The sequence below is a fragment of the Halichoerus grypus genome, chromosome 13, assembly GCF_964656455.1.
Source record: "Halichoerus grypus chromosome 13, mHalGry1.hap1.1, whole genome shotgun sequence".
NCBI lineage: Eukaryota > Metazoa > Chordata > Mammalia > Carnivora > Phocidae > Halichoerus > Halichoerus grypus.
This window is the reverse complement of record NC_135724.1, coordinates 19,505,437-19,522,928: the sequence shown is the minus strand read 5'-3', so window position 1 is coordinate 19,522,928 and position 17,492 is coordinate 19,505,437. Positions and strand designations below refer to the sequence as shown.

Here is a 17,492-nt window from a genome sequence, read left to right as displayed (position 1 = left end):
TCTAAAGCTGTGACAGTCATCTTGAGACAATAAGGGAAAGCACAAAGGAATCACCCAGACACCTGCCTGGGTATCAATGAGCTGCAAACCAATTTTAGCAGACTTCTGGTAGGAGAAAAATTCTTCTTAAGCAACCATTAGTCACATTTTCCATTACTTCTAAGCAAAAGCATTCCTCCCCAACACAAACTACTTTTTACTTTTATTTAACTCTAAAATGATGTATTTTCTCTTAGAGTCCATAAGTTTTTACATGAGAAATCTTCTGGTATTTAGAAGTGCTTAACTTTTCTGTTGGCTATAGTTTTCAGATAATGTTTTTCTGCTATCAGTTCTTCTAAATTTCATAAAACCTGACTATGAGAGTATTTGATTACCACAGCATTCATTATAGTATAGCATACAGTAAATGGCTGAGTGGAAAGGAGGCAAGACCAATGAAAGACAGACAGACATTTTTATTGATTGGACAAGAAGAAATAAGTTTTCCTATCTGAAAACTGGAAACACTTAACTTTTTTCAGTAGCCTTTCAAAAAAAAAGAATGACATTACTTATTTCTTATAAATAAAATATTTTGTGGTATGTTTGGTGAAAACTGAAATCTACCACCCTGTAACATGATCTGCTCCCTGGCATTAGAATATTCTGCACAGTCAAGGACATAGTACTATAGAATGAATTTCTGTTAAACTGGCTCTGGTTGAGGCTTTTCTTCCTGATACAGTGAGATAGATGTAGGCCTGATTTTAATTTATGGGCTTTTCATTCAGGACTTAAACCCTCTATATCTGATTTCCTGATTTATTCACGAATGGAACCACTCCATAGCCATCTATCGAGGTCCTACAACTCTATGCCAGGCATGGGCCTGTGCGTAATGCTTTTCTCCTGGTGACGTAACTTAATGAGTTATTATTCTATCCTCAATCAATCCAATCCCTTAACTATAGATATGGAATGAGCTGAGGTAGAAAAGAAACATCCATTTGAATCAGGCTTTAAAGAATAACATTTGGAAAACACATCACTAGCAAAGTTAGTTGAAGGTATCATAAAATAGAGATGAATGGATTAGAAATAACGATAAAACATCTCTAAAGATAAAATATAGCAGAAGGATAAAATGGCACACCTAAAAGATCAATGGACCATTAGACGAGAAAATTACCTCAGAGATCATCTAAAGGTCTGTCCCACCCCCAATCTAGAGATGTGAAAAAACCTGACCTGAAGAGCCACCCACGGTTACAACAAAGCAGAGTAGAAATAGTAGTTCTTTGGCACCCAGCCTTAGCTCAAAATCAGGATTAATAGTATCACTTGGGAAGACACTTAAAATAGTTTTATTTGTTAATACTTCGGGAAGACATTTTAAGTTAACATCTTCAAACAACAAAACTCCCAAACAAAGAAAGCAGACAACAAATAACACCACAATTAAGTGTTTCTTCTCTCAGCAATTGCTTGCTACCACATTATCAGTCCAATAGCTAACAGATGATATCAAGATAACCTCAAGCAAAAAAAAAAAAAAAAAGAAGCATCATTAAAAAAAGAAGACACCGAGAATACACAGACATCCCTAACCAATGAAGCTGCAAGCAGCCTGCTATCACTATCGAACTTCAGAACAATTTAAAAGTGAACTAAAATGTCTAGAGCTGACATTCATAGTCACAATTCCATTTTCATGAAGTTACTAAAATATTATTTGACCTCTGGCACTTTAGAAAATCAAACATTTGGCACCATTGTACAGGTTTGGTTTTGTTTCGTTTCAAATATTTAAATTCCTGCGTGGAGAGAAAACACCTGACAAAGAGGTCAAGGTAAATCTTACCCCTGCTTTGAAAAAAACCATAACTATGTGGTTATTGTACGTTAAGGTTCTCAAAACAGTTTTCCTAGTAAGAGCCTCTTCATTTAGGTTTATTTCCAGTTTTACAATGAAAAGAAAAACTCCCTGTATTAGCATCTACTCACATTCACCATTTTACAAGAAGAATGTGCCACTGACCTCTGCCACTGGGATTTGAAAACACTCACAACACTTCACCTTTATGCTGGGCTAAACTCAGGGTAGTCGTAAACACTTGGAAGTAATACAAACCTAAATATTCCTGCTAGGCAAACGGAGCAGTGGAACCGAATTATAATGAGCTAGCAGCTGTCACAATATGACCACAGTAACCAAATCAAAATATCAACCGCTAACCCAGATGAGATTCAAAGGTCATCCTATAAGCCAGCAGCTTTCTTCAGTTCTGCCTGAAACCCCGATCTAATCCTGCAGTAAAATGTTCCACTGAGCTAGTTTAGAAACCAGTTACTCTATGGTGGGAAATTATTTAGGGCGCTGGTAGAGTACCGTTACTGGGACTAGAACCAAACACCACAGTAAGGAAACCGAACCATTCACAATGGGACGCATAAAGACACAGCAGCTGATGTTGAGCTAAGCTGCACCCAACTGTACAAAAGTATCACTTTTCACATCCTTCAGTTACCGATGCATGTCTATAATCTTACTGGCAACTTGCTCACTCAACAATCTGGTTTGCAGTTAAGGCTCTGAAACAATAGAAGGAAAATGCATGCTTAGGACCTTCCTCGGATCAAAAAGTTTTAGCTAGAAAATATATTGTTTCCCATTGTAAAAACATTTGGACAATTACCTGCAAAAGTTTAATGCTTGCAAGAAAATAAGCAGGGATGGGAATGTTAAAAAATCTATACTCTTTGCATATAGCTCTTGTCAGTATTTTCAAACTATTCCATAGCATATAGTCCTCTTAAAAACACAAGACTCAGACCCATGGCCCCTCTGTCCCATCAGCATATTCTGAAAGCTACTCACTGACCACCTATAAAAGTTTAATGAAACTGTTTAAAAACTGCACCGAACAAGTTTCCAACAGATCAAGCATACATTTTCATCATTAATAACCATAAGTAGTCACAAAGAAAAAGCGATTTGTTTTTCCCAGATGCGAAACGGGACATGGCATTTCAAAGAAGCAAAAATGCAAACTGACTTGCTTGTCTCTGCCCAATGAAAGTGGTGGTCGAGGATTCAGGAAATGTCAGATGAAAGAGTAGAATACACAAATATCGGATCGCTTTGTTGTACACCTGAAACTAATATAGTGTCATCTGTCAATTCTACCTCAATAAAAAAAATAAATAACATTTTAAAAAGAGAGTACATACATGAATTGGTCAGTGCAGGCAGTTAATTAGAAGACTCACTGCTATGCTATAGTCTCTCCACTCCTCCAGACTCTCCCACATGAGAAGGAAAACAAAAAGTCATGCACACTTACTTTGTTTTTTAAATTAGGGGCTGGCTTTTTTATTTATTTTTGCTTATTTTATTTTTGCTTATTTATTTTATTTACGTTGCTTATTTGTTTATTCTAGTTATGTTTCCCTTTATAGGATTTACACAATAACAACTTCCAAAACTTTGTATGGCAACTATACCTACAGATAATAATGGAAGAAGTGGTGCAGCCTTATAAACCGAGAGGGGTCAGTAATCCTAGCAGAATAGGCGTGTGTGTGCGCATGCGTGCGCATGCCCCCAGGCAGGCATGCAAGTGCGCTTGTGTTCATTTGTTCATGTTGTGGTGTAGGGATTCACAAACTATCAAATAGGATATTGCATTCAGATATGCAGGCTTAAAGAATAAACTAATGGAGATACTCTATTATATGCCATTCTGCAAAAATTTGAGATACACAAATAAGTTGAGTTTTGGCATTTTGGTGCCAAACCTAAGTATCATAGCACAAAAATTGGAACATTTATGCAAAACCATTCCTGTGAAGTCAAAAAATTCAGAGTTGTAATAAAGCGCTTTGTCGCCGTAAGAGTTTCTGAGCAAATGTTAGCAATGCCTGTATCATTTCTCCAAAATAGTGTATTGCCATTAAGAACAAAATATATAATAATAATGCACTCCCAAAAGGAGAGGGCAGTTCATTACTTTTTTCTTTCCTTGCAATAAAATAAAACCCTGCTAAATGAACAGTTTACTTAAAAAAAAAAAAAAAAATCAGGTCATCTGCAGTTAATAACTCTTTCCTGTAAAATTAGTGTCACTTGTTTCTGTAGCAGACGCCTAATTCAGTCACAGGCTTGATGGATTTGACAATAGAGAATCTGGTCCAATAAAGTGGCTGATTTATTTCTTATGCTATAGCTTTTACCTTAATATGACATCACGGCAGAATTAAATCTTTGACATGTAAAGAAATCCTTTGTAGTTTTAATGAAAACTAAAGATTCTAAAAGCAGGTATCAACTGTTGTCAGAAACTTCCAATGAAGTCTAATGCCTTCTTTTGGTAGAATGAAAACTTCCGCAAAGACCAGGACACCGAATATGGATTTGGACACAAAGAGCAGTTCAGAATAGACCATGTATTCCGTGAGTTTAAATTGTTGGCTACACTAATAGATCTTATTTTATCTTCGTCTCCATTTGTAATTGGTTGTCTCTAATTTCTGGAAAACAACCTATCTTCTCTTTATAAAAGCACAGCATAAACACCAAGCATGACCCATCTCGAAAGTGGTTTTATTTTAAATAAACAGCAGCTTGGACAAAAATCAATGAGAATCTTTGTTCCCCTAATCTAGCCCTGAGATAGTCAAGCTGATCAAGAAGGCGCTTGAGATGTGAGAAATGACAGGGGTGGCAAGAGTTAATGCGGCATCATGGGCAGTCCTCTAGAAATATTTTTAAATTCTTTTCCAAACTAAAAATGCGAGGTATTTCATAGTTGTTTAAATATCTTTTTCCTTTTTTTTGCAGACTGCGCCATGCCCTCTCACTCTGAGGGCGACTTCCCTGACCCCGGTCTGACACTGCGCTGTTAACGTCAGATAAACCATTTAGCCCCAGCACAAATCTATTCTGTGCAAAAATCTGCTTGAGGTGGAAAATGTAGCAGTTTGTAAACAATAAAGAGCCATGTTTCAGACCAGACAGCTTATCTAACAGAGAAGTCCTTTCATGGGGAACAGTGGGTGGGAGCCTCCCGGACTTAGTAGCATTTCCTATCACAATGCAGGAGACTGTCTTGGCCTCCATATTTAAGAGTTTAATGGGAAGGAGGGCAGACGGGATAAAAGAACACAGCTGACATGGACTTTCAGCTTAAACAACAACTAAGTGAAAAGAGTCAGCTCTCTCTGCTCTGGCTCTAGGCTCTCAGCCCACGTATATTTTAAATACTATTTGGATGGAAAAACGAATTTGACTGGTAAAACAGTTGCCCATGAGGACAGATGAACAAGCACAAATATTTAATATCTTTGTATTGCTTGGCATATTCCGTGATACTAATTTATCAAGTTGTTCTTGAGGAAAACTCTTTTCATGTACCTAACATAAACTTCTAAATATGAGTAGCGATTCATTTATTCTATTTTACTTTCGCTCATCAGAGGAGAGTTTTAGAATCTTCCAAGGGAGTCCTTTAATATGCCGTCGAAGTATTACTTCCCAAGATTATTATTTTCAAGTTAATCTTTTATTCTATTTTATGAAATTGAGTGAGGATGACGTGAGAAGCAAGGTGTTAGAATTTAATATTAGTACTATTGTCACTGAAGAGTCCAAAATTGTTCTTTAAGATCTAAGTTGACAAATATATCTAGTCTTCTGTATCTGTATTAAAATAGGAAAGTTGTTGTACCTCCCTATCAACAACTGATAAAAAAGGGGGAAGCTGGCTTTAGGTACAAAAAAAAAACATAGATATGAAATTTATCATTTTAAAGTAAGAAGGAACACAAGTATAAGAACAACGAATGATCAAACGTAAGTTGGAATGATTTTTAAAGGCACAAACATATGATATCACCCACTTTAAAATAAGTTGCTAGTATTTCTCTGCTTTGTCTACTTTGTGTTAAATACCTGAAATTCCTTTAGATGGATTTGATGGTGACTTTTGAAAAAAATGACTAAGATTCAAGGACTATCTATACATTAAATAACAAGTAAGCTTTCAAGGCTTAAAAATAGGGACATTCTTTAGAAGCATTTGCAATTATGGTTTCAGAGTGATATAATTACAGCTGTGTGTTTTTCTTGGAGTATGGTCCAACGCCTTCTGCCAAGAAATTTAACTTCATTTATTGATGGATTTGCAATAGAATTTGACCAAGTTGAGAGATTTATTAATATTGCTTAAGAAGAAAACCACATTTACTAGAACAAAGATCATTGTTTCACTCGAAACTCAAGAAACCTGCTATTGCTCATTGCTCAGGTTATTGCTGTTAGACACACATTCCTACAGGGTAAACGAAACAGAAAAATACACGAAAGACACCAGCATGAAGGGCATGCTGGGAACCCGCAAACTATCTCAAGGGTAGCTTGCTTCCAGTGAAGTAAGATACAGTCTGCCTTGACCATCAGCACTAAAAAGCTCACACCAAGATAAATATACAACCAGATCTTATAATTCACCTTGAATACACTACTCTGATTTCAGCAATCTAAACCTATTATTAAAGGGGTTTCCATAACCCCAAACTATATATCATTGCCAACAGACAGGCCCGAAGATATTTTTATTTTAAATATTCACCACTTTGACTTTATCAACCTTAAATCAGAAAACAAGTATTGCAACGTTGAGATTGAGATAAGAGCTTTATACCTAAGGAAGACAAAATTTCCACAGCAATTCGATATCACTGAAATCCTGTAATTCCACGTGGTTATAAAACATAGTCCTTTACACGTGATTACCAAGCATAAACTGTCAGTATTTTTCTGCAATTTAAAATTACTAGAGTGAACTGGCTAAATATCCAAGTCCCTAAAAACAGGTCCTCCGTCTGGACTGTATTCTCCCCTTTCTATGGTAAAATATCAGCATTTGAAAAGTGCATGTTAATTTAAAATTGGTCTTACTTTGTATTCTGGAATTGACAAAAGGTGGAGAGAGATTGTCATGTGACCCAAGGTCCCTGCTGGTCATGTGGTCATAGGGAGTCCCATCTCCATAGTTCTGTAAATAAAACAACATTGTAAGTTTTCATTTCGCATGAATAAATCAGCATATAAATACCCCCCCTACTGACAGCTCCGAGATCCAAAGAAACTGAAGTCCACATTCCCACTATGGAACCGCATTATAAGGGACCTGCCTCTTCACAGGTCCAGTGGGTAAGCGAGGGCTCTAGAGTCTGCAGAGTTCAAGTTTTCCTCATGGTAGCTGTGAAATCGTATAATAATAACAACAGAATCAACTGCAGGAAGTTGCTGACATGATTAAATGAAATAATGTATGTAAAACACCTGACACATATAAAATGCACTGTAAATATTAGAAGTTACTATTTTGGTAAGCCCACATTATTTTTTATAAGATTTTATTTATTTATTTGACAGAGAGGGACAACACAAGCAGGAGGAGGGGCAGAGGGAGAGGAAGAAGCAGGCTCCCCGCAGAGCAGGAAGTCCAATGTGGGGCTCCATCCCAGGACCCGGGGATCATGACCTGAGCCGAAGGCAGACGCTTAACGACTGAGCCACCCAGGTGCTGGCAAGCCGAAATTATTTAAAAAGAGAAAAAACACAAGATTGTGCCATCAGGGAGAACGACCCATAGCCTATAATGAATTGCTTTTAGAAGACCAAGATAGAGCCTTTGAACAACATTTGGTTTTACAGTATTGAAATTTCAATGTTTTGTAACAGTTGTTTTTGTGGTTGTAAGAGAACTGATCATTCCATAAGTAATTAACATGTAAGAACGTTAAAATTATTACAACATGACTATGAAGGAACATCAAAACTTTAGCATTAATTAGTACTTCTGGATTTGGACAAAGCATGCCACAAAAAAAGTTTTAAAGCAGACATTAATTTTTGGCAGAAATTTGTCATGATTATGATTATCTAATTATTTTAATGGAATTTAAAATTAAAATAATGGGGTTTTTTTTAAGATTTTATTTATTTATTTGACAGAGAGAGAGAGCACAAGCAGGGGGCGCAGCAGGGAGCGGGAGAAGCAGGTTCCCACTGAGCAGGGAGCCCAATGTGGGGCTAGATCCCAGGACCCTGGGATCATGATCTGAGCTAAAGGCAGACATTTAACCAACTGAGCCACCCAGGAGTCCCTAAATAACATATAGGAAAAGTTAAAATCACCTACATTACAGGGTTCAAATTTCAGACTAAGGTGCATCAAGTAACCAAAAAGGGAAAAAAAAAAAAAGAAAAAAAAGTCAATCTGCTCAGCTGGTTGCACTGCCCATAAAGACCAAGTCAAATTTACTCAGAGGTATCAGTTGGCATGTTAGCCAAAGGGCAGAATCTGCCCATACAAAAAAAGACGGATGTCGTATGAAAAATGAAAACACACATTACTTCACTAGAGAATAATTGGAACCCTTAAGGTTCCAAATAATCCTGTTTTTGATCACTTTTCCTCATTTAGAAAAATTAACTTGAATGATACCGTAATCTAATGCTGCCAATATGTCAGTGTATAAAAAGATGTCATATTTTTTTAAAATACCTAGTATGGGTTTTGCACTCACTTATTCTATGCCGGGCATTGTATAAGACTAATCTTTATTTATTAAGTGTCCTCACCTTAGACAGTGTACTTTAATATACACTACCTAATTTAAACCCCAGCACAGTGCTGTAAGGTAGTGGATAATATCACCACTTTAGGACGAGAGAAGACGGGACTTAGCACGGTTGTCAGTACAAGTCAGCCACAGAAATCTATCACATGCAAACTCCCTGGATTGAGAAGACAGAAATTACAAAATATTGACTCAAAAGTATTCACCAAAATATTCTCTGAAAAAAAATGGCGGGACAGTTACTGAAAATGAAATCAAAGGACGGTCCTAAGGGACCTCGTTCTCAGAAGAACAATTAAAAGTAGTGTGTGTGTTAAAGTGAGAAATCGTAAGACATTAAGTGTGAATGAGCTAAACAATAGGGGGAAATTCTGTCATCTCCTACACTTGCTGTCAAGGGGAATGGATTTATTTCTACAAGTGCAGCCTGTAACGTGAGGAGGAGGAAAGATTTCCTCAACCCATCCATATAATGCATTAGGATATCACCCCCGACAGCTGGTGCGGTGGCTCCACAAAGCTACTGGTAAGCCTACAGACCCTGCCGCACCATGAAGACCCCAGTGACAACCACAAGGTCAAAGGACAGGTGGAAATGGACAACAGTGGCTTGCTGAAATGTCCTCACTGTGACAGCTTGATTACCTTCCTTGCCTCTTCTGCCGAAATAGAAACACCCCCACCTCAAATTTATGTGAATACTTACAGTAAAATGTTCCCTCCCTGCATAATGCTTCATTTATACAGCTGGCTGGGGGAGGGGCATGTGTTTGTTTGACTATGTGCTCTCGGTCTATTTTTAATTTGGGGTATTTAGACGTATATTAGAAAAGCTGACATGGATTTTAGAGGGCCTAGAAATGATTGAATTAAAAACAGATTATACATAAAATCATATATCTTTAAGTGGGAAGGAACATAAAAGATCTTCTGGCTTTACTTCTTCATTTTATAAATTAGAAAAATGAGGACCAAAGAAGTGAAATGATATGCCCAAGGTCATATACACACAAAAATACACATTGCCTAACCACCCCACTCCCATCCCATTCCATGGTCTCCCCATTACACCCAAACTAACAACTAAAGCATGAAGGAAAACCATGAAAAGGAGCAGCAAAAATTTGAAACCAAATAAATAAATGAACCCAACTGGTGACCAAAGGCATTAATACCATGTTTACAAAATGAAATCAACTCTGATTTATTATGTAGATTATACTGATCAGATAGAACTTCATACCCTGTCTTCAGAATTATTCTGTAGTCTACACCAGTACATTACAGGGATACTAGGATTTTTTTCAAAGTTGTGCCATCTACAACAAATAACTTTCTGTAATACTGGATCAATAACTGGCAAAGTAAGGCCAAATATTTAATGAAGGATTTTTCTTCTGGTTGCAGAAGTGGAACAGGTGTCAAATTCAATAACAGCATCCAATAAGAGAATGGAAAAAAAAAAAACTGCAAACACAAGCTGATCCTCATTAAACTTAGTATGCATATATATATCTGTGCGTTTGTGTGTGCGAGAGAGAGAAACTCACCTTCAGTTTGTCAATTTACATATGCGGGATGTCTGGTTGTGGGAGAAAAGATTAGATATACTTACCCTGGACGGGCTTGGATGTCCTCCATTCCCCCAGGACCCTGAGCTACTTCTGTCTTCTACATCTAGGGACAAGAGAAAAGTTCTTTAGGCTTTCTTGCAATAATTCTTCCTTTTTGTATATGCACTTTTAAATTAATGTTTCAAATTAATCTCCTGTTGCCTTTAATTAAGAATCAGGCACAGGGCTACCACGATGATAGTGGCTTCTGACCCATCTACTTAAATTAACTCATTTAAATTCACAGCAGAAATGAACTGGACCCTCAGGAACCAGAGGTATGAACATAAAAATTACTTCCATCCTTCAGTGTTTCATAGCCTCAACTTTTATAGACATGAAACTGCACTTAAAGTTTTATTAAGATCTTTTGTACAAAATAAGTTTAAAATGACACTAATACAACCTTAAATGTGTATTTTAAAAGGTAAGTTAAGGCAAATATTCACACCAACATTAGCAGCATCTGTGCCATAATGCTCTTGGATATTTCTTGTTCTTTAGCCAAGGCTTATTACATTAGACAACAGACATGCAACAAAATACACAAGACAAAAAGCAGATTCAGCAGTCTATTTCCACCAGTACATTACAAGGATATTAGAATGTGTTTTTTTGTTAATGTTTTAAGTAAAGACAACACTGTCTCAGTATTTTAATTATTTTAATAGATTTGACCACTTGGCTACAATCCTTAATCTGGGCATTGAGATGTGAAAATTAAAGTCGTTAAAGCCATGTTTTATCTTGATAAGTGATAGCGAAGAGACCTATATGAACTACCAGCAAGTGGAAATTCTTCTAAACTCTGGACCAGCAAAGTTCTAACGCTGAGCACGCCATCACGGCTTCAAGTGGCAAAATGCTCAGGCTGGAGAGTATTGCAGTGAAGTTATCGTATCAATTGCTTTAAAACATAAAAGTGTTCTAAAGATCAGTCACTCTATATTTAGAAATGGCTTTGAGAGTGTTGATGAAAGGTCCTTTATAAGTATAAAAAGTTTCACTGTTCTATTATTTTGATCATGGTCGATCAAGCAGACGGCCATCACAAACCTCCTCTGACAGGACTGGAGGAGATGTGAAACTTCCGTTCAGGAGACATAACCCCATTCATTGTGTTTCCTAACATTTCAGTGATACTGTTTATTCTCCTAATGCACCACTGTCTTTCCTTTTATTACTGCTATTTTATTATCAGAAGAAATAATCACAGTATAATTAGTTGATTTATTTTTGGGTACACTGGAGCACGCAGCGTTTTAGAGTCTCTTAAGAGATGGGATAGCAGCAACAAAAAATAATTACCACTAAACTTGAATTATTTCTTTTTTTTTTTTTAAACAAATATTTCTGTTCCTTTTGTGGGTGCTTCAGGAGATAATGCAACTGCAAACAAATGTCCCCCACGGACAGCTAAAATCAGTGACTGTGAGCTTTAAGGGATGTCAAGAAAGCTCTGGGTAGTGCATCCAGTCTGGAGAGAAGGTGCAACGCTTTCCCTACATCTGCTGTTTAACAACCTCATCTCCTGGCCTACGGGTATGCCAAACTGAAATACTCACAGAAGTGACTTAGAACCCTCTGGATTTGGGAGCTGAATCCTTATATTCTATAAGATTTCATATTGCTTGGACCCATTTTACCTTTCCAATTTTCAAGGAAATTTTTAAACACCAAAAGCAGGCAGAGACAAGGAAGAAAGAGGAATCGTTCTCACATGGGGGGTGATTTTGGACCCCAGAAAGCATTTGGCAATGTCTGGAGACATTTTTGGTTGTCACAACATGGGGTGGGGTGGGGGTGGGGCAGTGCCACTGGCATCCAGGGGGTAGAGGCCAGGGGATGCTGCTAAACATCCTACAAATGTTAGAATGCCCCCCGCCACACACATACACAAAATGCTCTGTCCCCAAGTGTCAGTTGTGTCTAGATTGAGAAGCCCAGTGCTGAGGGAAAATCACACTAAAGAGCAAAAAGGAAGATGCGAGTTGGAGAAAAGATGTACTAGAATTTAATTTATAGTTTAGTATGAACTCTTACTAAATACACAGTGACTTATGCCTTTTAACCCAGACTTGAGCTGGAGTGTTCCAGGAGACCTTCATAAACATCTTCTGTCCACAGAATAAAGGGAAAATGATGGTCAACCAAGCAGCCTGCTAATTAGTGGGCAGATAAAACACATCAAAACTTGAGTATTCCCAACTGGGCAATTTCAAAAGCGAGCAATCCACTAATTAAAAATGCTGGAAGTCTAGCTTTTTCAAAACAGGTTAAATACTGGCTGGGTTCCTTCACAAATAGATTCCCAACCAATCAGATCTGACTGCTCTTTTCCCATCCTTTCTCATTTCCATCTTTCTCATTTCCTGACCTCAAGCTGCTCCACCTTCCTTTCTGCTTCCTCCCTTTTACTGATCTCTTTTTAACAGGCTTTTCCATCCCCTGGACTCCTGCTAGATCTAACAGATAAGGACCAATCTCTAGCTCTCCCAAACCTACTAGACAGTTGTATGATTTCGGATGATACTTTTTTCTTTGAAAAAGTATCTGTTTAGCTGGGTGCTCCTTTATCCAAGAGCAAGAAGCCACAGAGGGAGAGCACTAAGATTTTTAACTCATAATGAATGTCAACATGTTGCTTTTAAGTCATTTGTTTCCATCTTCCCTCCCACTGAGCTTCATCAGGACTGCCAGTTGGTTAGTGAGCATTTCCTCAACAACTATTCCAGCACATCTCAGAGGGCATCTGAAGACCCCCTACATGTGGATTACCTGTATATTCATTTCAAAATCAGCATCTTGGGGTCCACTGCAGACCAACTGAGTCTGGATCGCTCATGAAAACTGTGTTTTAAACAAGGTCCCCAAGTCATCTGCATGTGCACAGTAGTTTGAGGACCACCAGCCTGCCTTATCAGGAACACAAGACAGATGCATGCCCCACACCATCAACACGTGCCTCTCTCACTCTAGATCTTCAAATTTCCGCCAAGGTTGCCAGTTTCAGCAGCATTCAGTACACATTCCCATCGCATCTGTATCCAGATGCACCTGCATCTTGCCCAGACTCACTTTTTAGAAACCTGCACGTGGCCTACTCTTGGCCATTCCTTACCCCCTGCTGGTGTACGCAGGTGCTCACACACTTCTTTATCTCCATGGTTTTGTACTTGCTATTCCCTCTGCCTGAACTGTTCCATCTCTCAAAGAATCATAGCAGCTAATGTTTAGTGAGCTTAAATACGCATCTGACACTGTACTAAGCACAAGCACTTCAACGCACTAACAGTACCCCCATTTCATATATGAGAACATTGAGGCTTCGATGGAACAGGAAACTCTCTCAAGCAACCAGCAAACACAGGTGCTGATAACAGCAAAGCCAGGGAGTGCTCTTTTCCAACACTGTAAATGCCTCCCTGGAAAGAACTTCATTTCTTTCCATGACCATCTTGAAGGTTACTTCTCACAAGTCTTCCCAGGCAGAGTGAAAGTATTTAGGAGTTTAGGCCCATTCTTGGGTCCACAAAAGGTTAAAGAATTATATACAACACAAATATATAAAAGTAAATATTTGAAGAAATCAAGAGACTGGAAAATAAAAATAGGGGGACAGTAAAGCCAGAGGTATGATGAGCTTATCAAAATGTACACTGTGATGAACTGGATACTTGCTAGAAAGGGGTCAAAATTTTACAAGGTACTGAGTGGGCAAAACAAAGAGTGAAACAAGATTCACAATGAGTATGGGATAAAAGCACACAAATAGTTCAGGAAATCCATTAAGGCAACATAGTAACAAATGAAAAACTGCCCAGGATAGAGGCTGTCTGAACATTTAGTTCCTGCCTCTCCCTTGTCCTACTGTCACTCTCCATCCAAGATGGGAATAAATAACAGAAACACAATAATCCGGGCAGCAGAAGGGAAAGGAAAAAAGCAAGTGAATGACAGAAATTATTCTTCCAAAATACTAAAATGGGTTCCATTGTTCCAGTCTTTTCTAATTTATTTTACCCTACCTAAATGAGGACAGACTTAGTAACTTCTATGGGATTGACAGCTGGTTTAGGAGGCAACCTGACAATCCACAAAATTTCATTCTAATAGAGTAGTTCTGCATAAGCCCCTCTAAAATATCTGACATTTCCGCACCAAAACACAAAAGCAAAGTTTGGGCAGAACTAGGACCAAACACTCCATTCTGAGAAAAGACACACAGAGGTAATTTTTAATTTCTATGATTCACCATCCACATTCATTAAACTTATGATTTGATTACTCAAATCTCCACTTTGCTTATGATGTGCAAGATCGAAACTATCAGATAGACTGGACAAATGTCAGAAAACACAGCCTTGGGAGTTGGGATAGAGACTCAGATTTCACCAGGCACTCTGCATTAACAAGCTGTGTGGTCTGAGCCAATCACTGGCCTCTCTGAACTCACTTTTGTCAACTATAAAATAAGTGGGTTTGAGCTGCACCCTTGGAAATAGGGAAATTCTAGTATATTGGACAACTCTCCCACAAAAAAAAAAATAAAAATGATGGGTAAATTTTTAAAAATCTTCTTTAAAATACTAATAAGCTGAGAGGATAATAAGGAATTATCAAGCCAAAATCAAATTGAAGGAAGAGAAGACATTTTTGCCCTAAGGACTTCTGCCAACCTAGAAAATTTAATGGCCTCTTAGGTCAGGCAAAACAGAAGCGAAAACCCAGGACCCATCCAAAGTAGGTATCTAACAGAAGATAACGGGGATAATAGGATTTCCAACCTCAAGGAGTTATTGTAAAAGTAAGTAAGTTAGGTAATATTTGTTAAACACTTAGGGGAGTACCTGGTCCATAGCAAATTCTCAGTAACCAACACCTGCCCATGAGAGCATAACTTATTATGCTCTAAGATAAGCAAACTATGTAAATCTGTAAAATGGTGATTTATTCAAAGAAATCTGAGTCTCACATTTTTATGACTCCTAGTTCTGCTCAACAGGTCAGAGACTTTCAAATATTCTCCTGGATTTTAGAAACAGCCAATAAGTTTAGAGTAAACAAATCCCACCTTTTCCATGAACCTCTACAGCAAAATCACAGAGAGAATTCAGTACATATTAGATTTGTTTAGTGACTTGATTTGCCTTCAGAATATCCCCTTTACCTCTCACCATTGCAACATACGTTTGTGTTCTATATAAATGATATGTTCTCAAAAGTTATGCATGCTGACCCAAGGCCCAAGCTAAGAACACAGACTAAATGTTATATAGATTTAACCGTGATTTGAAATAAACAGTGTTATATTAACTAAATTGAATTTAAATAAATAAATAATAAATAAATAAATAGATTTTATAAAAATAAAAAAAGAAGAAATAAACAAGTGTGAGTTACCTAACTCTGTTGATTTGGGATAGAGTTGTGTATTGGTCCTTTCCATACTTAGAGCCCAGATCATGCCAAGCACCCAAGGCCCTAGAGTTTCATGAAGTAAGAAAACAACGAAAGTGTTTTATTTGAGTTGTTTTAAAAGTCTACAAATTCCCACTCTTGTAGAAATAGACTGATTTCCTGATGAAACCTTCTACGCTCTCAGAATGCATTGGGAGATCAAGGCTAAGTTCTTCCTGGAAAGATAATCACCCCAAAACATGTTGAGATCTACACTGTCTCAAATCCTTTGCTCTGCAACAACAGATACCATTAAATATCCTCCACACCATCATGGAGACTCACAGACTGGGTACATCTGTGGCTCCTACTAATTTCCTAGTCCAGGAAGAACCCTTGGCTGAGCCCTCCACACAAACTGAGATGGCATATGCTCTCCGTCAGTGCCAGATGAATTTAGAGTTCAAAATATTTCATCAGCAAAGAGCGTGTTAAGGATGTGCACATTTTCATTAGCACCCAGTATAATAAGAGCTCTAAGTAGAGTAATTTGAAGTCAAATTTGAGTACCAGTAGATGAAGGAAGATCTGAAAAGCTTCAAATATTGATGGACAATGTCCATACAACCATGATCGCTTCTTTCTTTTTCTGTAAGAAAAAGGTATGCTTCATAATGAATGATCTGAGCACTAACAAGAAACTTCCAGCACTTTCCAAATCTGACTGAGCAAAAGATGAGGGTTGTGGTGATGCGTCTCACACAAATTTGAAGATACTTCAGGTATAAGGAACAGAGACTGGGGCGTTCCATTTTCAGATCATTGCCATCAGTACTGGCTTTCTGAGCACTAATGGATTTCCTTACCAAATAAATCTGAAAACTCAAAAAGTCAAGTACAAGATGATCTTATAGTTCTCTATATGAATATATATTTGTGTGTGTGGCATTTTACCTTCTTATACATAAGATGGAAAGTATAGTAGGAAAATTTGTTCAGAGAGAAATTATTCCAATATTTTAGGCTTTATTAACCTCCAACTTAAACTTCCATTATTAATATGTCCCGTAGAACACTCTTTAGAGAATATTATTTTCCTCAAGTTCAAAACAAACTTTTCAAAAATGAAAACTAAATAATCTCAGATATTTAAAATATGGAGAATGGCATTTTGCGGTGCTATAAAACGGGAAACACATTTTCATATAACATGAAAGTCAGATCATATGAAAGTAACAAAATAAAATGCATAACTATTGCATTATAAATGCACTGTTGTTTGTTATTCTGAAACTCAGAAACCTTCTTGAGAACTCAAGCTGAGTAAACGGTTATAGTATGAAATTGAGAAAAAAATAACCTTGAAGTCTTTAGATCAATCCATATCATTTGGAAGTATCAAAGATCATCTAATTTGGATAATATTCTAACTTGAATACTCTTAATGTGAAACACTTTTATTTAGCAACCTTCCATTTCAAATGTTTGAAACTAACCAGTCTTCCTCTTAAAGAGCAATTAATCCTTTCAAGATCTCATCATTTTTTTTTTAAGATTTATTTATTTTTAGGGAGAGAGCAAGAAAGCAAGCACACGGGGGTAGTGGCAGAAGGAGAAGGAAAGAGGAGTCTTAAGCAGACTCCACGCTGAGCGCAGAGTTCTATACAGGGCTTGATCTCAGGACCCTGCAATCATGACCTGAGCTGAAACCAAGAGTCAGATGCTTAACTAAGTGTGCCATCCAGGCGCCCCCAAGATCTCATCATTCTAAGAGCCCAGAAAGCAGAGAGCCATGAGTAACTTGAGGCAAGAATACAATATGAATTGTATTTGCCTCCTTTTACTTTT

The 17,492-nt window shown here is 37.5% G+C and overlaps 1 protein-coding gene across 14 annotated transcripts in view; it reads right to left on the bottom strand.

Moving 5' to 3' along the window:
• TCF4 (transcription factor 4) overlaps window positions 1-17,492 on the bottom strand; it is a 349,462-nt gene that overhangs the window by 223,334 nt on the left and 108,636 nt on the right. For all 14 annotated transcript variants that reach the window (XM_078060267.1, XM_078060269.1, XM_078060268.1 and 11 more), the window contains 2 exons: window positions 10,247-10,308; window positions 6,941-7,037 (listed from right to left, as the gene is read on the bottom strand). In XM_078060267.1, the coding sequence (XP_077916393.1) occupies window positions 6,941-7,037; window positions 10,247-10,308 (159 nt within the window). The remainder of the gene's footprint in view (window positions 1-6,940; window positions 7,038-10,246; window positions 10,309-17,492) is intronic.